Source organism: Hesperophylax consimilis, chromosome 11 (genome assembly GCF_061612785.1).
Source record: "Hesperophylax consimilis isolate HC1 chromosome 11, BYU_Hcon_1.0, whole genome shotgun sequence".
NCBI classification, from domain to species: domain Eukaryota; kingdom Metazoa; phylum Arthropoda; class Insecta; order Trichoptera; family Limnephilidae; genus Hesperophylax; species Hesperophylax consimilis.
In genome coordinates, this window is record NC_142846.1 from 32288644 (window position 1) to 32314949 (window position 26306).

A 26306-nucleotide genomic window follows, 5' to 3' on the forward strand; every position below is an offset into this window, starting at 1 on the left:
TGGTTTTCTGTACAGTAACACAAACTTGTTATATATTGCAAAAGGAAGAGTGTTTGAGACTTTATCACTAGGAATTCTTGATGATAACTCGTACTGTAGCCCAGCAATCATTAACCATCAAAAATTTCATTGACGCACATTATTTCCGTATTATGGGTAGAATCTTCATTGTCATGTTGTGTTGTGTAACCCTGGTGTGTTTGTTTGTTTGAAGGAATGAACTGCACGATGAAGGACACGGGGACAGCAGGAGTGTATAGACCGTTCGCCAACTGCCAGACAGCGAAGGAGGCCGCCTCTAATGATATTTTATCACAGGTGCTGTTCTTCCCTTTATGCGTCTCTGAAATTAACAAGTTTTAACATTCACGGCAATTTTACCTTCTATTAATAAAAAAACTACTAAAGAAAATATTTCGATCTAATGCGTCGGTTAGGTTTATAAATTCCAATCCCATTTTTGGATCTACTTGTATTCTGTTCGCTCGGGTCACCAACTAATTGATTTGTCCTCTTTTCTGCTCTGGATGTTGATAGGTTCTGCTCTGGTGTGTAGATATCCATTAGATTGGGTCGCTTTTCTAATCATGTTGTTCCTATGGCTAACATTTTGTTTTCGCATCACCTCTTCGTCTAGAAAAGGCAGGATTTTATCTTGGTTTTTCAGCTCAAATTAACCATACCAAATTTAAGTTTAAGTTGAAAACCACATTTATTTCACTAATTATAATAATAACTGAAATACCGACACTAAGAGGATTAGCGCTCGCAATACGGTTTCACTTACATAGTAAATAAACTCACACAGCTCGAAATCCGGAGCAACTCAATTCAACAACAAGATCCCTCCCACCTTGAATATGAGTACTCAGACCAGAGTAGGTTAGTCCTACAGGCCGAGAAATACAACAGTCCGTGATGAAAATATCCATCAAGAGCATAAAAATGAAAGCAACAATAAACGTATCTTGGCACTCTTTTAAGCCACTGCGAAAAAACTAAAATGATTTAAATACTGTATCATCCTGTGCAGTAATGCTAGATCCGGCTGTTCATTTTTTATTATACTTAAAAATTTAGCTTATTATTAAAAGATTAAATAATTAAATACTGTTGGTACCTAGCATCGTATTACCTACACCTTTCCTTTTAATCTCCTTTATGAATATTATTGTTGCCCACCGACCCAAGTCCTACTTTTCCTATGCCGACTTAGCGTAACCAGTTCAGTTGAAAAAATCGTCCTGTCAACACATAATCTGTGTCTGATTACGGAGCCCCCTTTTCGACCGTGTCGAAACTTGGTTTCCATTCCTGACAATATCAAGTTCTTCAACTTAACGCAATTTGATTTCCTAATTAAATCAAAAATAAAACCAGCAATGAACAAACTGTTTGAAATCAATTCTCTTTTCAGCTGTTTTTCCTTACTCACTTTCATAAAAAACAAGAAGTGTCCGGTGACAACAACAAAAACAATTTCATATAAATATGGTACCTTTAGTAAACAAAGGTGTAATAACATATACGCAGTGCAACAATTCTTAGCGTTCAAACGCAATCGATGTAGACATCCGAAGCGATCGGCGAGTTAGTCCCACAGGCCGGGAGATAAAACAGTCTTTAAAGAAAAGACATCCATCAGCAACATAGAAATTAATTTAACAATGAATGCAAGTGGAGACTCATAATTCATAATATTTTTGAACTCTGAGTTATTTTAACTGTTTTGGCCTCAAACCCAAATTTGATGTATTCCTCTCGGAGCGAGGACAGGTCCCGAGTTCGATTCTCGTACGTGAGCTAATCGTTTATTTTCTGTGCCTTTTTATCCCTCACATCTAAACAAAAAAATCATAAAGAAGATTAATTTTTAAAAGGTAATTTAAAATAATAACAAAACTGTTTTGTTTTCAGACATGCGACGTAGAGGGCAACGTTCAAATTGTCTGCTGCCCTCTGGTAACAGTGGTTGAAGGTATAGTAGCCAGAACTTAATCATCATTCATTATAAATCCAGTAGGCGATGCGATGGCTCGTTGATTTCCTAGGCTCACTCATCACCACAATACCGCCATTGCAAAAGGCAGAAAGTCATTGAGGCGGAATGCGAACAGCTCTGAGTGTTTGCAATTTTGTAACTAGGAATTCTTGATGACACATTTTACTGTAGACCGGATAACATCAATCCACTGACGCACATTACTTGTGGATTGTGTGTTAAATATTTAATCCTGGTGTATCTGTTTGTTTGGAGGGATGAGCTGCACGATGAAGGACTCTGGGACTGCGGGAGTGTGTAGAACATTCGTCAACTGCCAGACAGCGAAGGAGGCCGCCTTTAAAGGCATTTTTCCACAGGTACTTTTCTTCCCTTTAAGTGAATCTGACAACAACAAGTTATTAAACTTAAAGCAATTTGATTTCCTACTACATATAATCAAAAATAAATCCAGCAAATGAAAAAAAACTATTTGAAAACAATTCTCTTTACAACTGTTTTTCCTAAATCACTTTCATAAAAAAAAGAAGTGTCCGGTGACAACCAAAAAAACAATTTAATATAAATATGGTACCTTTAATAAACATTGGTGTGATAACATATACACAATGCAACAATTCTTAGTGTTCAAACGCAATCGATGTAGACATCCGAAGCGATTCGGCGAGTTAGTCCCACAGGCCGGGAGATAAAACAGTCTTTAAAGAAAAGATATCCATCAGCAACATAGAAAGTAATTCAACAATGAATGCAAGTGGAGACTCATAATTCATAATATTTTTGAACTCTGAGTTATTTTAACCGTTGTGGACTCAAATCCAAATTTAAGTTTTGAAAGAAAAAGGCCGAGCAGCTGTTTCTTGATGCATTCCTCACGAAGCGAGGACAGGTCCCGAGTTCGATTCTCGTACGTTAGCTAATCTTTTATTTTCTGTGCCATTTTCTCCCTCACATCTGAACAGCAAAATTATAAAGAAGATTAATTTAAAAAAGGTAATTTAAAATAATAACAAAACTGTTTTGTTTTCAGACATGCGACGTAGAGGGCAACGTTCAGATTGTCTGCTGCCCTCTGGTAACAGTGGTTGAAGGTATAGTACCCAGAACTTAATCATCATTCATTACAAATCCAGTAGGCGATGCGATGGCTCGTTGATTTCCTAGGCTCACTCATCACCACAATACCATCATTGCAAAAGGCAGCCAGTCTTCTGGATTTTTGATAACACATCTTACCGTAGACTGGATAACATCAATTGGAATCTGGATTGCGGGTAGAATATTCATCGTCATGTTGTGTTGTATTGCTTAACCCTGGTGTATCTGTTTGTTTGAAGGGATGAAATGCACGATGAAGCACACGGGGACTGCAGGAGTCTGCAGACCATTCGCCAACTGCCAGACAGCGAAGGAGGCCGCCAGTAAAGGTATTTTCCAACAGGTATTATTCCTTCCTTTATGTGTATCTGACAATAACAACATGTTTGACATTGCGCCCCTAACATGACCCTCCTTTGCTTACAGAAATGTGACTTAACTAATAACGAGTCGGAGTTGGTGTGCTGCGCGGAGGCTGCCTGTCCGCCGCTGCCGAAGGGACTTGTCACTCAGCTACCGATTGGCTCCAAGGCCGCAGACTGTGAGTATTGCTAAACCTGACCACAAATATTATAAAATTATGTTGCATGTCTGAAAATCTGTTTCAGTTTTTTTTACAGTTTATTTGTAAATACACCTAATACATTGTTTGAAATTTAATAATTATTATTGTATTTTCTCAAATTAAAACTAAGCAATAGTGGGTTATTTGATAAAACTGTGACATTTTTTTTCCAACATTCACTTATTAGACTTAATAATAGAGTTTCTCTAACTTTAAGTAGGGCACGTCAATTTATTATTTCGAGACCTCCTACTAAACAACACATCCGCAAAAATAATTTTTATGTTTTTCATTTAGCGTAAGTGTAAAAATTAACGTTTTAATTTTATTAAATCATACGTTCAAATTTACTTGACCGAGGTAATGAAACAAGAGGCATTATATTAATATACACATCTGATATTTTTTTTCCTCTACAGACTGCATAAAGCTGCCGGAAAAAATTTTCCCGTGTCAAGAAACAAGGTTCGGTTGGACTCGGGGAGACCTGTGTCCTCTGCACACACCAGACTCCAACATAGTATATCACAAGACTCCCATGAGGACTGCCGCCGAGGCCCCGTACTTAGTAAGTTTCAGACATTAGTTAGCTTTATTTATTATATATTAATAAATGAATTGTTGAAATGACTAACTAGCCTTCACGCAGTTTCCTGGCAGGGGTAGGCAGAGAGAATAGACCGTTACAATACTCTCGCATACACTATTTGCTTTATTCACATTCATAATTCATCTCACATACTCTTGCGTTATTCTGACTTCCGACCCGACCCGACTCAAGTAACTTCCACGTCGGTCGTATGTTCTCTTTACACTACTTTCTTCGTTTATCCGCTCTACATGCCCAAACCATCTAAGCGTCAAGATGCCGAGTTGATAAAGAAATAATATGAAATTCCCTTGATGGAAAAAAATACTCCAGTTCTATTATAACGTCCTGTAGGCATGAAAAAAATCTGCGTCTTTTCAAAATGCTGATTAACTTACTTAATTGTAGTGGTAAAAAAAATACAATTTTTAATAAAATATCTGAATTTTGCTGTTTTTTAAATAGTCCTAAGCGTTTATATCTCTCCTAAACATACTTCCCAATTAAACAAACTCATCCACCTGTTCCAAGTATTCATCACTCACAACTATATTACATTGCTATTAACATATGACTATTTCTACACTTTGAAATACCATGACCTTACAGTTGTTAGACCAGGCAGCCGCCCTATAAAGTAGCAGCCAGTTATATTTATTGTTTTTGTGTTTAATTGGTAGAACTCCTTTTAATTTTTTAAAAATTTAATTAAAATCAAATTTAATAATATAATTATTAAGTTCTGCAAGTATTTTTTGGTTTTTTTTACTGTAACAGCTATTTCAGCTTTCAAGGCCAGTTTGAAAATGGCCTTGAAAGCCGAAACAGCTGTAACAATAACAAAAACCAAAAAATACTTGCAGAACTTAATAATTATATTATTAAATTTGATTTTAATTAAATTTTTAAAAAATAGCAGCCAGTTGTAGCTTGTAGCAGCCAATATCACCAGTTCTACTGGCTGCCACGACAAGTGCGTGAGGACTGAGGACTGAGGCATCCACACACATGTACCCTAGTCACATTTGAGGCTGGCTTCCACAGCCGACGATATTTGGCTGCCTAGTGCGTGGCCAGTCAAGTATATACAAACTGCATTCATCCTAGACACGAGAGACCGTCGTTCTTGAAATAAGCAACATTCAAACAGACGCGTACTTCCGTACTATTTGCTTATTCATTGCACTACATTTATCACTACATATTACAGGTCAGTGGTTGAGTGGGCATAGCGCTTGGGTCTCACCCGAGCGTCGCGTGTTCGATTCCTCGGCTGGCTAAGTCCTCCATCACAACACAAGCAACATTTTCGGCTTTCTGTGGTGGTAGTAGGAGATTTTCAAATATTGTTGGGTTATTCGTAACCTGGGAATGTTTGTCTTTCTTTTTAAAAAAATTAAAAAAAAAAATATATATATATTTTGGGGATGTTAAATTTCCACGTGTCATTATTTTGTACTTTAGTTATCTCCAAACTTGGTTGGTAAAGAAGTGGTTATCAATTTGTAACGCACGTTTCTCTCCAAATCAATATTTGTTTTATCACGTTTAAGAAACGAATTTTCATGCTTATTTTACGACATGTTTAGAAAACAATATTTAAAAAAATTCTTTCGAAAAATTTTTTAAATGTAATTATTTATTACTTAAGTATGTTGGACAAAAACTAAACTTTTTAAACAAAAAGACCATTAATAGAAAGGAACTAAAAACATCGGCGGGCGGTTAAAATCCTTGGCTCTGGATTCAGTGGTCACGGGATCAAATAATATATACTATTAAATAATCATGTGTATTTAAAATATTTACATTCAATTTAATTTATTTTTTTCAATTAATATTTTACACCCAAAATAACATGTCAATTACTTCTTTTAATTACCGTGATTTATTTTTGGGGTATTTTGCCATGTTGCGCTACCTCCTTCTCTATCCAAGTTTCCTCTCCAAATCAAGTCAAATCTCCTCCTTCAGTTTCCATCATCAGGGTAGATGTTATTATGAGGCTGAAGGTAGTGAAGTGGGGAACAAGTGGCCACTAAACACGGCTAAAGCCATTTCAAATAAAGTTTCAATTCAGATGGCCTTTCACCAGGGGAATACTGAGATGTTCTACGATATTTTACTTCAAGTGATATATCCCTACCATCTCCGGCCAGTCCAAGGCACCCGAATAGACAATTTGGTCAAGTTGTGTTATTTCACAATGTATTCATTTAAAATAGTATATAATATACAAGTACAGTTTAATCATAACTGAAACGCTGCTTGAAATGGCTTTAGTCGTGTTTGGTGACAATTTCCTTCTTTTTAACACGGTCATACGTGATTATATCTGGATCTCTTCTTCTCTTCGATGGCGCTATAGCTCATATCGAGCTTTGGCCTCCTGCAACAGTCGCCTCCAACTCCTCCTGTCCTCAGCGGCTGACTTCCAGTTTGTCACCTGGAGAAGCTGTGCTGCATCCCCTCTTACCTCATCTTCCCACCTCAGTCTGGGTCTTCCCACTTTTCTCTTTCCACCTGGGTGACCAGTCAGAATTCTTTTTGGGACGCGTGTATCCGGCATTCTCTGTACATGCCCAGCCCATCTCAGCCTGAGGAGTCTCATGTGTGCAGAGATGCTAGGGGCCTTATATATATCGTACAATTCTATATTTTGCTGGATACGCCACTGTTCGCCCTCTTTCACGGGTCCACATATTCTTCTCAGCACCTATCTTTCAAAAGTATCAAGCATTTCAGCCATCTTTACCGTCAGTGTCAGCGCCTCACATTCATATGCCAATACAGTTCTTACAATGGTCTTATATATGGTTATTTTGGTTTTTCTGTGGACACTACGTGACTTAAACACTGGCAGCAAAGAGAAGTATGTTTTGTTGGCTGCTGTGATTCTCCTTCTGATTTCTGCTGGATCCTCATTGTTCTCTGTCAGGCTGGAGCCCAGGTAGTTGAATTGATCGACCACTTCGTATGAGTAGTTGTCTTTAAATAGTGCACTACTTCTTCTTCTGTGTGAGGGGTTCCTGCTCTGTACCATCGTTTTTGTTTTGTCAACATTAACTCGCAGTCCTACTTCCCGCGCCGCTGTTTCTAAAGGGTCAAAGACCTTCTTAATGGCTGAAATTGATCTTCCGACAATGTTGATGTCATCCGCATATCCGACAACTTGACTGCTCTTGAAACAAATATTGGAGCCAGTGTCTATTAGTGTTTTTCGTATTACATGTTCGAGCACAATTTTGAAGAGAGTGGGAGCCAGACTGTCCCCCTGTTTAAGTCCCTGTGATACTGTAAATTCTTCCGACAATTCTCCGTCTATTTTGACCTGACATCTTGAGTCTGACATTGTGGCTTTTATGAGCCTAACCAATTTAGGTGGAATCTGGAATTGTAGTAATATGTCATATAGACACTCCCGATCTATGCTATCATATGCTTGCTTGAAATCAATGAATAGTTGGTCTATGTCTATGTCAAATTCCCAGCACTTTGCCAAGATCTGTCTGACGGTGAACAGTTGGTCTGTTGTGGATCTACCGGTGCGGAAGCCTGCCTGATACTCTCCCAGTAGGTTTTCTGCATATTTATCAATTCTTTGTTTCAGTATCATGGTGTAGATTTTATATGTTGTGCATAGAAGTGATATGCCTCTATGATTTTTGCATTTTAATTTGTCACCTTTCTTTTGAATTGGGCATATTATGCTTATTTGCCATTCCTCTGGGATTTTTTCCAGTGTCCATATTTTAGTTATTAAATTGAGTAGCAGATTTCTCAGATGCTCATTTCCATATTTGAACAACTCTGCCGGGATGTTGTCTTTCCCAGGTGATTTGTTGTTTTTAAGTTTCTTTAGTGCAGCATTTATTTCTTGCATTGTTGGTGGATTCGCTGATTCTTCATTACTTGATTCAGTGGGGATGTTGGTAGGGTGACTTCTCAGGTCGCTATTAGGGTTGAGAAGTTTATAGAAGTAGTTTTTCCACACTGCTTTTATTCGTTCCTTATCTGATATAATTGATCCATCAGCGTCTTTGCATAGTGTTGTATTCGGTTTGAAACCCTTCTTGAAGAAGTTTACTCCTCTATATGCTTCTCTAGGATTAATATTGACAAAGTCCTGTTCCATTTTTAGCAGTATATCATTCAAGAATTTTCTTTTCTTTCCCCGTATCAGCTTATTCGTTTCTTTTCTCGCTTGTTCGTACGCCTGTCTTTTGTTTCTTGTTGACGTTTCCAAGTACTTCTTTCGGAGTATATTCTTTTCAGCTATCTTTCTTTCACACTCTTCATCAAACCACGGGTTCCTGGGCTGTCTGGGCATGTTTCCGACACTTGATTCCACTGCTCTTACAATTACTTCTTTTATATCTTCCAATCTTTTTCGAGTGATTCTTGGGAGTTCTGCTCAGTGATCTGATCTGGTAGTCTATTTACAAGGGCGTTGTGATACTGCTCTTTGCCTTCTGGTGTTTTTAGAGCTTCCGTATTGATTTTTGGAATAGTTGGTGATTTTCGTGTCCTGTTGTTTGCAATTCGGCTCCTATAGGTGGCCACCACCATGTAGTGGTCTGAATCACAGTTGGCACCCCTATACGTCCTTAAGTTTGTGATGCTCGCTGCCCCCCTTCTTTCTATCAGGACATGATCAATTTGGTTATGGTGTCTACCATCTGGCGACGTCCAGGTCCATTTGTGTATGTCTTTTCTTGGAAATTGAGTCGAGGCCACGATTAGGTTTCTTGATTCTGCGAAATCAATCACTCGGGTTCCATTATTATTAGCGTGCTTGTGTAGACTGTTCATTCCTGCAATGTGTTGGAGCAGAGGATCCTGCCCTATCTTGGCGTTAAAGTCCCCAATTACCATCTTAATGTCGTTCGATGGTAATGTGTCGTAGACCTGTTCGAGTTTCTGATAGTATGTATCTTTCATTATGTCCTCTTTATCTTCCGTTTCAGCATGTACCTTGATCAATGTTACATTGAGAAATTTCGTTTTTATCCGTAAGCTGCACATTTTTTCATTAATGGGTTTAAAGCCTAATATGCATTTCCCCATTTTCCGGTCCACAATGAAGGCCACTCCGAATTTATGATGTCTTTCATTTCCACTATGCAGTATCGTATGCGTTCTTGTGTCAAATGGCTCAGATCCTATCCATCTGGTTTCTTGCACCGCCATTATGTCAATTTTATATTTTGTCATCTCCCTAGTGATCTCTCCTAGGGCTCCACTTCTATACAGCGTCCTTGCGTTCCATGTAGCTATTTTCAAGTCCTTATTTCGTTTGCCGGGTCTTTTCCTAAGTTCAGTTGTTGTCCGAGGCTCTGTGTTAGGATTCGTAATAGCGTTGCTTTTACAGGGAGAGGTTATTAGCCTCTCGCCCAACCCCCTACCAGGAGGGCCAGGGTTTTCTGTAGGGGTTTCCATCCCTTAGCTGGGGGGTTCCGGTTTTATGGCGCCGGAGATTCGCCATTCATCCTCTCCTATCTGCTATGGCTGATGGTATTGCCATTGGCCACATTGCCCAGGGCTCGCAGGGCTTAAGAGACCACTCGTGGACGCTAGGAGTAGGACTATTGGTAGTGTTGCTGATGGAATGCAACAGTGGCGTTACACGGTATTTGATGCGTGACACATTATTCCCAGCAAAAAATGCGTCTCCGTGACCCTACCAAACTTCGAGCCCCGATTATATCTGGATAGGCAGGTACTTTTCTCTTCCGCATCTCGTTCCCCTTCCCACTACCTTCAGCTTCACAACATACCGCAATTTGGGATGCCATAGTGTCACTGGTTCCAGATGGTTGGATGGGATGCCATAGTGTCACTGGTTCCAGATGGTTGGTTGGGATACCATAGTGTCACTGGTTCCAGATGGTTGGCAGTAAAAAATGAACAAATCAAATGAAAAAACGAAAATTAACAAACATTTTGCCAGCAATTTAAAACAACACTTGCTTAGAGATTAATATGAAGATGTGTTGTGTTCCCAGGGACGTATTGGATCAGGTCGGAGAGGAAAGATCTCCTGGCAACGGTATGCAATGACATTATTGAGTGACAGGTGGGTGGTGTGCGCTGCATACGTCATTACAGTGCTTGGGTGAGTTTATTGTTTCTTCATTTTAAAATTCAACTCCTTATAATAATGACTGCAACGATGAAAATACACACACAAATTGCTTTGATATTTGAACGATCTCACCTTAAAGATTTAAGCGCATTTTAGATGATATTTCACAAACTTGTGGTATACACGGTGTCTGGAAACTCGTGGTATAAGTGGAGATCTAGTAAATTTACCTCACACAATTGAATGAATTGAAGTCTTCTTTTAACTCGACCGTTTTGCATTTCAGCTGTCTGTATGTTTAGTTTTGGATTCAGAATGGTGGCTGTTTTAATTGTTCAGTAAAGATTAATTTTATGTGAAATCGTCGTGTTTACTTCCTTATTTGCATTTTTACAATATTATAGCACCTACCTGCCTGAAAAATATTTGAAAACAGAAATGTCATTGAGACCTTTTTGTGTAAGTCCTTATTTGAAATTTAAAAAACGGTACAAAAACCATATATTTGTTTTATAAGTAAACACGTATTAAATATCTACTAATAAATCTTATGACTTCAGAAGAAATTATGCTTAGTATTAGCTTCACACAGGAGGCCCGGAGAAAAATAGTTCCCCTCTAGGCATATGTCCTCTTTGGGGATGCTGTGTGGGGCGTCTTTTTAGGAAAGGAAGGATGGGAAGTTATGGGAAGGAGAAAAGGTACAAGGGGTGGATAGGAGTCTGAGGGTTAGTTATGAATCCATCCCTCCCACTGCGGTGCGAGGCAATGTTCCGAGAGAGTCCTGCTGGAGAGGTCAAAAGGTCTCCGTCAACCAGTCTCTCCCGATCCGGCCTGCCACGCAGTTGGTGGGCAGACACATCTGCCGCCCAGCCCCCGATAAACCTGATGAACCGGGCACCCCTGCTAAGTCACCAAACGTAGCGAAACACTTGGAGTGACGTATGGCAGAGGTGTGGGTTATGTAATAAATAGTTCTCGGGGTGACGGTACCCGTACCCGCCTCAGTTCACCGCGTATACGACTTCTTTTCCAATTCTAAGAGCTTCGTTAGTTCAACTCTGTTCGTTAATAAGCCAGTAATTTTACATAACGAACGTCATTATTAAAGAAGATGTGTATATTGACAGTTAAACGAAACGATCTGATGCTATGGAGGCCTAAAATATGTTTATCGGCCGTCGGATCATTTCTTATCAATTGTTGACCATATATGACATATTATGGCTTTATCGACTTATATTTTTACACAGTTATCACATTTGTCACATGAGAACAGGTTGTTTCAAAGATTTGTTTTTTTTTTCAAATAATTCAGCTTGGCTGTGTTTATTCCCTCCTAAGATATGGGTTTCTTCAAGACCCTCTTCAAGAATTACTTTCTTTCCTCAAAATGAACTACTACACAGCTACCCCAAAGATGGCATAGGCCCTAAGTGAAATTATTTTCCCGAGGCCTAGTTTAGTAATGTTGTTTTTTTTAATATTTCTTATTTTGAATCAATTTTGAAAATATAGTTTTTGTCAATCCTTAGCTATTTGCCAACCACTCTAGCTAGTTAACTGAAAAGGCACGGACCGCCACTGGTATACACTCATATAACTGTAATATACATTCAAATGATGTAAGCCTGACTGCTCTGTGCTTACCGTTAAACCTAATGTTAAATACATTGGTATAATATGAAGTGGAAATTACAAACAGTACAAAGGATAAGAAAAATGATTGTCTAGTTTTTAAAAGAATAAGTCCGTTCTCCCACGGATCAGTAACCAAACGACACAGGGTTTTATAGCACTCGGTTTATGTCGATTCCTTACCGACCCGTGGGACAACGGGCCAAGAAACATATTTAATTTTAGAGTAGAACCATTTATTTCTCCCTGAATCAATTTCGGGGGAGGTACATTCAAAACATTCCACAAAATATTAATAAAAATTATTTTTAATTCCCCCCCACTATCAGACTAATTCAAGACTTTAAAGTCCCTTCCCTGCAAATCTATTTATATAAATAAAAACGAAAATGTTCTTTTGTTAAAAATTTTAAATCTCGAAAGTTCTTTGTAATTTTGACACAACGTTGCGTTCGAATACGCGTGTGTTTTTATATACCTATAGCATATAGATGTCACCTGTGACAGGTAAAACATGCTCTTTCTTAAAACAACGCAATCTGTTGGACGTAAAAGCAACATGCGCCATTGTCTCTCTATCTACACAGACAGACTGAACCACAGCAACGCATGGCGGGGTACTGATAGTTATTTATAAAAAATAGCTCTTTTACAAATTCACTTGTTTTGATGATAAAAACATAAAACCACTTTCGAACAGAAATAAACTAGATATTCTTGGCTGAATAACTATCATAACACAACCACAGACCAACCATCTTATAAAAATATACTCGCTGATGTACCATAGGCTTTCCATAGAGTTTTTCTAAATCTTATGTAGACTGTTAGCAGTCAAGATGTACATCCGTGCTTGCAAAAGGTCCAGTCATTCTGAATTTTTTATATGTTGTTAGGACCTAAACCAGTATTAAAAAAAAATTTGCAACTTCGAAAGTGCTGTGCGAGCGGCGGTGGACCTAAAAAACCAGGAAATTTTCGGATTTTTTTCAGTTTTTGCTCAATATCTCAGTAAAGGAAGGGTCTGATTGGAGTAGTCGGTATACATACTTTTAAAGAAGACTAAATTTTCTATAATTTGAAACCAAAGCAGACTATATAAAGCCATTGGTTTTCAAGATACAGTTCTTCAAAAAAATAGGCAATTTTTTCCAAAAAGTGAAATTTTTTTGAAATGGTCACTTATTTTGTAAAATAATTTCTAAAATACGCATCTCACGTCAAATATTGTATGAAATAAAGTTGTTGTAAATTTAATAAGCTTTTATTTGAAACTAGATTGATATCTGTAGACTAAACGGTTCTCTCAAAAATGGCAGATAACCAAAAACAGTCATAAGTGGGTTTTGGGTGAAATGTAAATAAACTGTTCTCGCGTCTTTTTATGGTTTTATTGTGCTGTGAAGTAAATCCATTAATCATCGTGGGTTTATCCTAGGGTTATAATATAATTACGACTTTTTCAAATTTCAAGTACCCATTAGTACCTATACCCATGGGTACCCATATGAATGGGCACGCATATTCACGAGCTGTTCGAGCCCACATTTTGGCAAACCTCACGCTGGCCAGCATTGTTTTTTATGAGGTTGACATAACTCCTGAGGAGCGAGACGAGACTGAAAAATTGTTGCGAGACACTGAAAGGTCTCTCACTATATCAGCAGAAGAAATTGATACCTACCAAATACTAAAGGCAAAATTTAAAAGTGCCTTGGAGAAAATTAAAGCGAATGGTCCATCATCACAGTTGTGGGTCCAATACTTTCGTATGACCACTTTGATAAAACTATTCATCCAGGCAGAGCGTGCTGGTGATTAAAACCTTCATTTGTACACTGTCCACAAGATGCTTCCTTTTTTTCACGCAGCTGGACATTTTTTGTATGCTAAGAGCGCGCACCTCTATCTTCAGGATATGATGGCTCTATAAGATCGGATGGATAAAAGTGAATACGACATGTTCACAAAAGGATCATTCACCATTCGCCGGTCTGACAAGTTTTGGTCTGGGTTGTGGTCAGACCTAACAATTGAGCAGAAGCTGATGCGATCCATGAAAACCTACGGTGGGTTGACCCAAGGAAGAGGAATCTCCGAAAGTGTTCTGGCAAGGTGGACAACAGGAATGGTGTTTATGTTGAACATTTGTGAAGAACTGGAAAGTTTTTGCAGCTTATCATGTCATACTGGAGAGCAGCATGTAGACATGAGACCTTTTCGAATCATCCGAGATAATAGTGACGTGGAAAAACTAAAAAACTGATTTGCTCTCCACCCTCCATTTCCCAAAACTGACAGTTTAATTTCTATCAGTAGTGGATTACTGGCAGGTCCTGAAATTAATTTCCACACAGCCCAGAGAGTTGGAACGGAAGGAGTAATGAAAATAAAACGGAAAAATTAAGTTACCACGCTGGCATCGATCACCTCAACCGTTAAACTGCCGGACAAAAACAGAAGAGTGGCTGTGGATCCGCTCACAATTTTTCAGCGAGTGTGTATTGCAAAGAAATCTGAACAGGATTTACAGTATGACTTCAAGTATGAGTTGGCCCCGTTCCCGATGTCTCTGTTCAATGAACAAGGGATGCGCAAGGGCACAAAATCTACTCTGTACTCTGCTTTCACTCCTCTTTACAGCCACACGCCGATAGATGCCAGCACTCACGTCATTTTGGATGTTGGCTACCTCTTGCACAAGGTCGTGTGGCAGCGGAAGAGCACGGTTCGAGCACTTTTGGCGCGTTATACCACCTACGTCCGAAACCACTTTGGGAAGAACGTCTCCATCGTTTTTGACGGCTACCCCAAAGATGCTACCAAAAGAAAACACCAAAACAGCGGAACGACTCCGGCGCTACGCAGCTCATTCCAGCTAAGAATTGACTTTCGATGAATCCACAGTAATTCAAATTGCTCAAGAGCATGTATTGGGCAATGAAAACAATAAGAGACGCCTTATAACTCTTCTCTGTGACGCCTTTCAGAAGGAGGGAGTAGAAGTGGCTGTTGTAGAAGAAGATGCTGATCGAGATGTCATGATGGTGTTGTCAAAAAGAGCAGATGCCGATTGGGTCGTCATAGTGGGAGAAGATGTCGACCTGCTCGTTCTTCTCAATGGTTTAGGCGCTGAAGAGACAAACGTCTATCTTCAGAAGAGCACGAAGGGTGAAGCTGGTTGCTGTCACTACTCTACGACCTCCTACAACAACCAGGACTCCCGACAATTACCAGGAACGGTACTATTTACCCACGCGTTTGCCGGGTGCTCTACCACCTCAGCACCGTTTGGCCAAGGAAAGACCAAAATCAGAACACTTCTGAGCAAGAGTGAACCACTTGCTGAGCAAGTGGAGGTCTTCCTTCGGCCAGACTCTACCCCACAAACCGTGAATGAAGCAGGCATCAAGTGCTTCGTGGCTCTATATGGGGGTGACATCGCGAGGGATACTTTGGATTTCCTGAGGTATAAGACGTTTGTCACTTCAACAAACATAAACCTCGCCCGTTTGCCACCGACGGAAGATGCTGCAGGCCACCATGCAGCGAGGTGCTACCTCCAAGTGCAGAAGTGGCGGGGAGTCAACTTGAATCCCACTGAATGGGGGTGGAAGCTGTCTCCTCAAGGACTCACCCCCATCCCCACCACGATGGATCCCGCACCTCCTGCCCTTTTGCGAAAAATTTCGTGTAAATGCAATAAAGGATGCTCTGGGAGCTGCTCGTGTAGAAAGGCTGGGCTCCACTGCTCAGTCCACTGTCAGTTATGCGGTGGCAAATTTTGCATTAACGTCCCGGATTTGGAGCTGAAATGCTCGGACGATGAAGCTGACCCGACTACAGACTGGGCGCCTCTCCCAGCTAAGATAAAAAGAAAGATATGATTTGGCAACCAAGACACAATACCTACATGATTTATATTAGTTTTATTTTTTGTGTACATGTAATTTGTCCTTATAGTAAGTACCATGATGTTTGTACAAGCATTTTGGTAGGTAGGAATATAAAAAAAATGTTTGAAGATGACATAATTCCCGATAGAAGTAATATCTTTTCTTTTTTTCATTTTTATTTTTTGTGTACATGTAATTTGTCCTTATAGTAGGTACCATGATGTTTGTACAAGCATTTTGGTATGTAGGAATATAAAAAAATGTTTTAAGATGACGTAATTCCCGATAGATGTAATATCTTTTCTTTTTTTCATCAAAAATCTGTTAACTGTTTGATAAATAAAACCATAAAAAGACGTGAGAACAGTTTATTTGCATTTCACCCAAAATCCACTTATGACTGTTTTTGGTTATCTACCATTTTTTAGAGAACCGTTAAGTCTACAGATATTAATTTAGTTTTAAATGAAAGCTAATTAAATTTACAACAACTTTATATCCTATAATATTTGACGTAGGATTTTAGAAATTATTTTATAAAATAAGTGACTATTTCGAAAAATTTTTCACTTTTTGGAAAAAAATCTGCCTATTTTTGAAGAACTGTATCATGAAAACTAATGGCTGTGTATGGCTTGATTTGGTTTCAAATTATAGAAAATTTAGTTTAATTTAAAAGTATTTTTACCAACTACACCAGTCAGACCCTTCCTTTACTGAGATATTGAGCAAAAACTGAAAAAAATCCGAAAATTTCCTGGTTTTTTAGGTCCACCGCCGCTCGCACAGCACTTTCGAAGTTGCAAATTTTTTTATAATACTGGTTTAGGTCCTAACAACATATAATGAATGTCCAATCAGAATGACTGGACCTTTTGCAAGCACAACCCCCTTGTTCATGTTTAACTTGACTGGACTATGTAGCCTTCTTCTTGTTTTGAAGGTAAAGTGTGCAAAATTTCACCGATTTCGGAATAAAACTGTAGATTTATATATGCATGAAAGTTCCGCCGGTTTCCTCCCTGCGGCCGCCCGTGATCGCCAGGTGATCACTCCTTCTTATTATTCTGTTTATATTATATGTTTGACCATATTAGACAAGGAGATGAGAAGTTAGTTTCATGAGGATTTGTCATTTGGTGACAGATATAGCACCACATGACCCGACTGGTTTTAAGCCACGCATTCCGTATTTCCACCAATTTATAACACATTTCTCTTGAACACTTTAACATTTAGAGTTCCTAAAAAAATATATTGTTTTTGAAGATAATACGTATTTATACATTTGAGTCGAAACGGTAACTATACGAAATTCCATTGATCGAAAAAAATCTCAAAGTGTGCTCCGAAAATAATAACAGAACAATTTTGTTCTGTTATTTAACATGTCGTAGGTATTAAAAAATTCAAAGTGTTTCTTTAAATTCAACTTAGGCATTTGTAGAAAGAATTCTTACTAAACGAATCGTGTTTCATTAAATATTTTAACAATTTTCGCAAAATTATTGTCGTTTCATATCTCCCTTCAAACAATCTTCTTCATCTTTTTGAACGCTTACTTCGGAACCTTAAGAACTCTCTCGAACTGTTCGAAGAGTAAAGTTAACGAGATGAGTCAGTAGTTGAACAGAATCAATTCCGATATCGACATATATATATATTTATTTTTTAAGAAGTTGCTTTTAAACAGCATCTTTGTTGTCGCTAGTATGGTACGCAGTTATTTTATTTTTCACTCCATGTTTACAAATTATACACCATAGTGTATAGCTACACTCAATTCTGCTTTGTAATACGAGTATGTAATGTATGTATGTACCGACTTATATGAATGCAATTTATTTTAAGACGCTTTGAAATTAACGATTTTGTAATGTTTTTGAATGAATGAATTGAATTGAATCAGCGGTTTTCCTTTTAAATATAAAACCATAACAAATGTATTATGGTGGTGAATCTCAGATGACGTAGTGATTGTATTAGACAATTAGACCTACTTAAGATGCACATGGCAATGTTAATATAACCTGCACTTCTTTTGTTTCAGCTCAGAGAAGGTCGTCGGATTGGGGGGGTACTTTACACCTCAGTACAACCCTGACGCTATATACGATGTGATAAAAACACACACCCACCCACTATACAACAAGATTTACTCACACGTGTATAACGACATCGCCCTTCTGCAGCTTGACAGACAGTAAGCTTTTCATAATTATACAAAACATTGGAATAATGTTGGTAAAAATCACAAAATAAATAATTTCATGGTTGCGACTGGAATTTCAATTAAAGACCATTTGCTATTCCGGCGTTTACTCTAGCAACTGAGCTATCTCCTGAACTTTCAGACCTGCCGTATTTCTGCATTCCATTTTATAAACATTTAAGTGTGTACATACTTATTAGCAAGAATAGTTCCACCTGTATAGTGCCACCTCGGTGTAGGTCGACCAACAAACACTCCTATGTCCTGTCTTATCTTCCATTCTTGCTACATGCCCTGCTAGCGGAACAGGCCCACTGTTGCTTCACATGGTCTGATGCTCTATAGGGAACTCGCTTGCATACAAGGGTGGACTACAACTGTGCGCCACACTAAACAGTTTAGACTTATATGGATAAATAAACAAATGCTCCATCTTTCTCAAACGATGTCATCATACTCACTGAAACATGGCTAACATCATCAATCTTCTCAGCGGAGCTAGGACTACATAGTCACCATGTCCACCGAGCAGACCGGAGTCAGAATACCAGCTCCAATAAAGAGGAGGAGGTGTCCTAATAGCGGTCCGCAAAAATATTACTTCGAAAGCACTCAAAATCAAAAATTCTGATGTGGAACAATTGTTCGTATTGTTAAGTGGTGATTTCAAGAAAACTATTATTGGAACTGTTTATATTCCTCCTAATGCCAACTTAGCAATCTATAAAAAACACAGTGAAGATGTTGAGACAGTAAAAAACAAAATTTCCAAATCATCAAATAATTATTTGCGGTGATTATAATTTACCTAATTGCAATTTCAACGTTTTAGACAGTAATTTTAATTCAATACCAGCAACCGCCTGCGAACGAGTAATTCTACAGATGTCTTTACTTTTTTAATTCAACCCAATACAACCATGTACATAATATTAATAATCGTGTTCTTGATCTAGTTTTGTCAAATGAAAGCAACGTAATTATAAATGAATCATTAGAGTCTATTCTTCCGATAGACAACCACCATCCCCCACTAGCAATACTTATCTCTTGTAATAAAGAAGGCAATCAAAATAATTCAACTCCTACGTATAACTTTAAAAATGCGAACTATCGGGACATAAATGATCGTCTCCACAAGGAAGATTGGTCATTTCAAAGAAGGCGATATTAATCAAAACATTTTATTATTTGCTGGATAAAATTATTTCAGATCTTATCCCACTCATTCTATTAAAGAATCGAAATATTCGAGATGGTTCAATAAAGAACTTGTTCAATTAACTGCCCTTAAAAAAATTTTACATAAGAAATATAAAGAAGACAGGTCTTTATCAAATTATATTGAATTTAAAAACGTTAGAAAAGATTGTAAAGTCTTATCAAAAATGTGCTACAATTATTTTATTAATAATGTTGAAACTTCAATAAATCATAATGTAAAGTATTTTTGGAACTATGCAAAATCAATGAAAAATAACAACTTTGGTATACCCGCCAACTTGAAATATGCAGGTAAAAAGGCCAAAGACACTCAAAGTATTGCTGACCTTTTTGCTGATTTTTTTAACCCTTGAGACGTTGTTGATTTGCACGGATCGAACCTTCAACAAGCTTCCATTTTTTCAAAGACAATAACAAGCACTATTTCGTTCTCTTTCTGACATAAAAGAATAATTAATTTTTAGATGAGAGGAAGAGAGATATATGCATTTCAATAATGTGCGGTCGTTCTGGGACAAATATGGTCTTGGAGAGTATAATGCGCGCACGGCATTTGGGACTGTTTGGGTCTTAGAAGGTCCCAAGGGAAGCGTTTATGAATGTGAGACACCAGTTTCTGCTAGTACAGTATCAAATTTTACTACTGATCATAATCTTAATTTATCTTTTATCCACATAGAATATAATGATATATTGACTGAACTAAAATTACTAGATCAAAGCAAAAGTGGTGGACCAGATAAAATACCTCCTGTATTTTTTAATAATTGTGCTTCCAATCTGGCGTATCCTTTATATTTGCTGTTTAATCAGTCTTTACGAACAGGATGTTTTCCTACTAAATAGAAATTCAGCTTCCTTACGCCTATTTTAAAAAAGGCGATAAACACGAGGTGATTAATTACAGACCGGTGTGCCTTTTATCAACGATTCATAAAGTTTTTGATAAAAATTCTTCTTAAAAAAGTTATTTTTCCGATTAAACCACGTCATTTCTCCTAAACAACGTGGTTTCTCTACTGAAAAATCTACCCTTACTAACTTGTTAACCTATCAAAACTATATATCTGATTCCATGTCTAGTAAATGTCAAGTTGACTCTATTTATACTGATTTTAGCAAGGCTTTCGATAAAGTCAATCATGAGTTATTGCTGAATAAACTCCATAAATTCGGTATAGGAGGTTCACTATATAAGTGGTTTAATAGTTACTTGACTAAAAGATTACTGGCTGTTAAAATTGATGGTACATTTTCATACAAATTCACTGCTACGAGTGGTGTTCACCAGGGATCACACTTAGGTCCAATCCTGTTTTTATTATTTGTCAATGATGTATTGTATATTTTCAATGATGTTCAAGTGTTAATGTTTGCAGACGACCTGAAATTTTTCAAAGCAATCAGAAACATAAACGATTGCCATATATTATCAAATAACTATAATTATATGGTGTCGTGATAACCGCTTGCAAGTTAACATAAGCAAATGCCAAATTATGAGGTTTCATCGAATATAAAATACAATATTTTTAATTATTCCATTAACAATATGTCGTTAGTATCTGTCTCGGAAATTAATGACTTAGGCATTTGGTTTGACACGAAACTTGTAATGTTTCGGCCTTCTACATTTATACCTTCATTAAAATAATGATTATTTCTCCTGTCTGATCTGCAAAATTTTGTAACATCCTGGTCATTGTCCTTCGATTTTCCTGAGCTGTTGGTGGCCCCCTTTAGAAGGAATACCTTAAAAGGAAACCCTAGCTAAGCCTTTCAATCCCCGTATGGAACATACGGCAAAAGATCTTAAGATTTAATTCGCAATAATGCTCTTTTCAGCGTAGTGTTTTTTTTTTGGTTTTGAAATTCATATGAGATATGAGCGAGCTATTAATGCATATGTTCGTGGTAATCCTGTTTCGTTTAAATTAGAGTGTGAGATCCCCTTACCATTGAAATTTCTAAAACTTTCTTATAAGACCGTGCGTTTAACCTACTCTTGTCCCCTACAGTACGCCCAACTCTAATACAGTGGTAATCGCTTGCAATTTTTCCTTTCCGACCCTAAATAAATCCGAGAACATGAAATAGTTTCGTTATTGCACAAATTAGTATAGTTCAGTATTGACATGCATAGAGCGTCGGCTTTCGGGGGGGTTCCCTGCCATCTCAGCTCCGAGGTCGCCTCCATCTATTTTAACATATATTAATTTTGTTACTCGACACTTAATCTTTTATAGGGAAGGGACGTGAGGGGGGGGGGAGAAGGGGTAAACTATATGATCGAAATATTTTTTCAAACTTTGTTGGCACCTCCACTGACCAATACGATAACTGTGGATGGTGATCAGAAATCAAACGCTGACTCCGACGTGGCTAGACTATCCCCATACAGCTGGCAACCCATTTCATAAAGGTACCCTGACCTGTCGGATCCGTTCACGTCCGAGAGAAAGCGAATTAAGCCATCACGCCATTTCCGAAATCGCTCCAACGCCCATTCCTCCGGACGAACTACTTTACTGAGTCTAGATGGGGAAGGTAATTGCATCCTATATCATGATACTAACGCGAAAAGTGTGTCGTGTAGGTTTCACCTGATGAAACTCAAACTCCCACGTGCTGTCAGACCTACACTCCACCTCAAAGAAGCTGCTGTAATTCCGCCAAGGGAGCGTTCCAGTTGGCTTACATCAGCTTCCCGGTCGACACCATTGGATAATGTGATAGCGCTACGGACTTATTCTCACGTAATATCACGCCGTCGCCCCTCCACGTGGATTTTCACGGACGTCCAAGGCGCCTTCATCCTAGACGCTCCAACTGCTGACCATGTTCCCGTTCATTCCAGTTGGCATCAAAATTTTCATTCCACTTTCGCGCCCCTTAACTCAACACGGCTCCGTCAGAGGGAATTTTTTTTATTTTTTATTTTTTTTATAGTGAATACCTCACAAGAGTCCCAACTGCTCCCGTCTGGAGCCAGTGAGACTATGGCATCCCCAATTGGGGGATGTTGTGAGGCTGAAGGTAAGTGGGGAAGGGAAAGAGGAAGGTGGGGAAGTACCTGGCTATTCAGATCTAGTCACTAAACACGGCTAAAGCCATTTGAAGCAACGTTTCAATTCTGAATGGTGGTCTTACACCAGGGCGATACTGGTAGTATCTTCCACTCTGGAACGTGCCGCAAATATACTATATATTATTTTAATTAATTAATTGTGAAATAACACAAATTAATCAAATAAAATTTATTTGCGCACGTCGGGTTCGAACCCGCGACCTTCGGAATGGCAGTCCAATGCGTTACCACTGGACTATGCCGGCCGAATAGTCCCTCAGAGCCCCGTTGGTTCGATCCGTCCGCGTTGGCAACCCCTACCACGTGATAGCGTGAGAAAAAAAATCCTTCTGACTAGTCCGTATTTGTGGGATACGGATTGGCAGCGACACTATCAGACATTAACCAACTATGAAGTTTAATCGAGGGTTAAATTTGGGAATGAGGTAAGGCTTGAGGGTGGTAATATTGATCTTGTCGGGGAATCCTGAAAATTGACATGTTGGTTTGATATACATATTAGAATGGATTAGTGGTAATTGTTAGTCGACAGATATCAGCAGCGCACGTTCTAGGTTAGACTGGTACACCTTAATTGGAAATGAAAATCACTTACCCGGCTCCTACCCACTAAATAGCAAACATCCAGGTGGGATCTACACAACCGTTGCCTTGGGTGGAGCACCTGCATAACCACTAAATTAATTTTTGGATAGCTTCAATCTTATTTCCCTAATTTTGATTGTGTTACCCCCGCTATTCGCCGTAATGAATGCACTTCGATCTTCCCTCCCTAACCTAGTAATTATTGAAAAAAAATTCGTTGTAACACGGCTTCGATCGGGCCTAACACGCGATGGCAAGACACTTAGGTATATAGATTTTCAATTATAAATTTAAATTTAGTCCGAGACTTCATCAAAGTCCCAACGAGAGATTTTAACACTGGCGTTTTATTTTATTCGAGAAGAAATTTTTGGGTTTATTATTTTTTTGATTACAATTTTTGTGTATAATCCGTGACTTTATTTAAATCCATAACAATCGCGTTTAATTTTATACGAAAAGGAATTTCAGGGTTTATTATTTTTTTTATTGCAATTTTTGTTTATAATCCGCGACTTTATTTAAATCCATAACAATCGCGTTTAATTTTATTCGAGAAGGAATTTCAGGGTTAATTATTTCTTTTGATGAAATTTTTGTTTATAATCCGCGACTTTATTTAAATCATAACGATTTCGTTTAAAATCTCGCGACACTTACTCTGAATAGTTGTCAAACTCTTCCAAGTCTGAATTTAATTATTTAAACTGCCGCGACGAGTATATATTTTTTTGAAGTTCCGGCGACACGTGATCCACTGAGTTTAGCTAATTGTTTGGCTGGAAATCTTGCTAAGTCCAGAAAAATTACCAAGTAGTATTAATACGTAGCGCGACGCGTATACTTTTTTTTAAAAGCCCCGGCGATTTGTGACTAACTATTCCGATTTTTCCCCGTGCACGCTGTTTTATAACAGTAATTAATTACGTTTGTCATTGCAATCCCACCTTTATCAGCGCTACGGCCCTATCTTTCTCGCCCAATATCCTCTGTGTCACTTAAAACTTATCAGGTCTATACTTCTGCGTTTCTCAGAAAAAAACGGGCATTTGCCATTCCATAGCACAGGCCCGTACTGGTGAAATTCTCTTCTTCTTCTTCTTCAATGGCGCTACAGCCCATTTTGAGCCTTGGCCTCCTTTAACATGAGCCTCCACCGCCCTCTGTCCTCGGCCGTCGTCTTCCAATCTGCAACATGGAGTAGTCCTCTGGCATCTTTCCTGACATCGTCCTCCCATCTCAGCCTAGGTCTGCCCGCCTTTCGTTTGCCTCCCGGGCGTCCTGTTAGAACCTTCTTTGGTACACGTGTGCTTGGCATTCGGTGCACATGTCCGGCTCATCTTAGTCTTAGGTGAAATTGTCAAGTTTGCCTCATCTGGTAGGTGTCTTCTAATCCGTCAGAATTGACCCTTTCTTCTAATTTAAATTTTTCGCGCTCCTATTTGGTCCGTGATGTGTGTTCTGATGACCTTTCCCTTAGTGCGCTAAGACATCCCCTTACGCGTAACTAGCCAAAAAAATTCCTCTTGACTCCCTGTTTTCGTGGACATTTCCTACAGCCTCTCTTTTGTCTCCTATCCTCTGTGTGAGAATAGAACTCGCAACTCGCCTCTTGTCGAATTAAATGGTGTACACGTCCGTTCCTCCCTCTACCTTCCGAATCGATCACTTCTGACAATCATTCCCATTCCACCGTATGCTTAATCCCTTTCGTAAGGTCGTCTCCTACATTGCACATTTATTCACCTTTGACCGCTTCGATTTGATATCCTGTTTATTCCTCCGGCCAGTTTTATTTTAAGAACTATTACTGGATTTTCACGGTTCCTCTCTGCAATTATGGGTGTTAACCCTAATGATTCTGCCAGACGCCTATCTTTTGTCTTTGTCTCTCCTCTCGCCTCACATTAATCAGTGACTTCAAGCCCCCGTCACAACAAAACCGAATGTACTCGCTCATAATTCCTCTGTTAATGGTTAACCCATTAATTTTAATGTATTTTCTTCTTCCATGCGCTGTATTAATTTTATTACTTTCGTAAATGATTATTAGGGTCTAAATGGTGCAAAGCCATGTTCGAATTTTTTCCAAAATTAACCCGTTCGAGTGTCAGAAATCGCACACCTTTCTCCCTCTTTTAACCTCAAGTAACAGATCTGTTGCCACCAAATCTCGCTCCGTTCCAGTGATGCTACGCCTCAAAAAAGGTTTTGAACCCCTAAAATGTCAAGTTGTTCGGCCTTGAATCCAGCTTCGTGCGTTCACCTAATCATTTGGTGGGAATATTTCCAAGGTCGATGCCATATAAATCAAAGCTTAAACACACCCCCTCTCTTAAATTCTCTTTGTCCTGTCAGAAAGTCGCCCCGTTTTTTTCTCTGTAATCATGATTGGGCAATTCAACCCTTCCGTCGCAACCCTAAAGGAAACCTCCCACCTTTGTATGCAGTTCCCTGTAATTCATATGTGTCTGTTCCAATAGATGGCTCTACTATGACGGTTTATATCATTTACCTCGGGAAAGACCTTGGTCCATCACAAACTTAACTTTATCAAGCATATCGAAATAATAACCAATAAAGCTTTGAAAATGTTGGGATTTATTTTAAGTGTATCTAGCGATTTCAATAATGTAAATACTGTAAAAACATTGTCAATAGTAAGGAGTCATGTAGAATACAATTCCACGGTTTGGTCCCCAAATTATGAAGTTCATTCACATGCGATTGAAAGAATCCAAAATAAATTTTTAAGATATGTAAATTTTAAAATGGGCATTCCTAGAGACGTACTTTGTTCATTAAATTTAATAAAATTATCTGATCGCAGAATTATTTCCGATTTAACCTGTTTGTATAAAATTATTGATTCATTGTTTGATACCCCTGATTTATTATATGTAATATCTTTTCATACTCCAAGCAGGTCGGTTACAAGACAGTACCTACCATATTATTGTAGCAATTCTATATAAACGTCCCAATATCACACTCCTATGCGACGGATTCAACAGTTAGGAAACGAATACTACGATGTTGCTGATATATTTAGTACATCAATTTCAATATATAAGCATACCCTATTGAAGTTTTTTTCATCAAGTAGTGGAATATTTTAATAAAGGTATTTAATTTGATTTGACAAACACATAATAATTTTGTCAACTGAAACAGAAAAAAAAAATATTTTGGATTTTTTATGTTTTGTGCCTGCATGCTGTGTAGATCAAGTTCAGTGATATTTTGACTTTATAGTTATTTTTCTGCAATTGTTTTAAATAGTCGCCTGAACTATTTTCATGTATAATTTCGTAAATATTTTTT

At 38.3% G+C, this 26306-nt stretch overlaps 1 protein-coding gene across 3 annotated transcripts in view; it reads left to right on the top strand.

Annotated features, from left to right (window-relative positions):
* LOC149420035 (clotting factor B-like) overlaps window positions 1–26306 on the top strand; it is a 78807-nt gene that overhangs the window by 40470 nt on the left and 12031 nt on the right. For 2 of the 3 annotated variants that reach the window (XM_089637430.1, XM_089637432.1), the window contains 9 exons: window positions 215–318; window positions 1918–1978; window positions 2258–2361; window positions 3033–3093; window positions 3340–3443; window positions 3527–3641; window positions 4085–4233; window positions 10260–10369; window positions 17924–18076. In XM_089637430.1, the coding sequence (XP_089493556.1) occupies window positions 215–318; window positions 1918–1978; window positions 2258–2361; window positions 3033–3093; window positions 3340–3443; window positions 3527–3641; window positions 4085–4233; window positions 10260–10369; window positions 17924–18076 (961 nt within the window). The remainder of the gene's footprint in view (window positions 1–214; window positions 319–1917; window positions 1979–2257; window positions 2362–3032; window positions 3094–3339; window positions 3444–3526; window positions 3642–4084; window positions 4234–10259; window positions 10370–17923; window positions 18077–26306) is intronic. The other variant, XM_089637431.1, reaches the window with a different exon arrangement.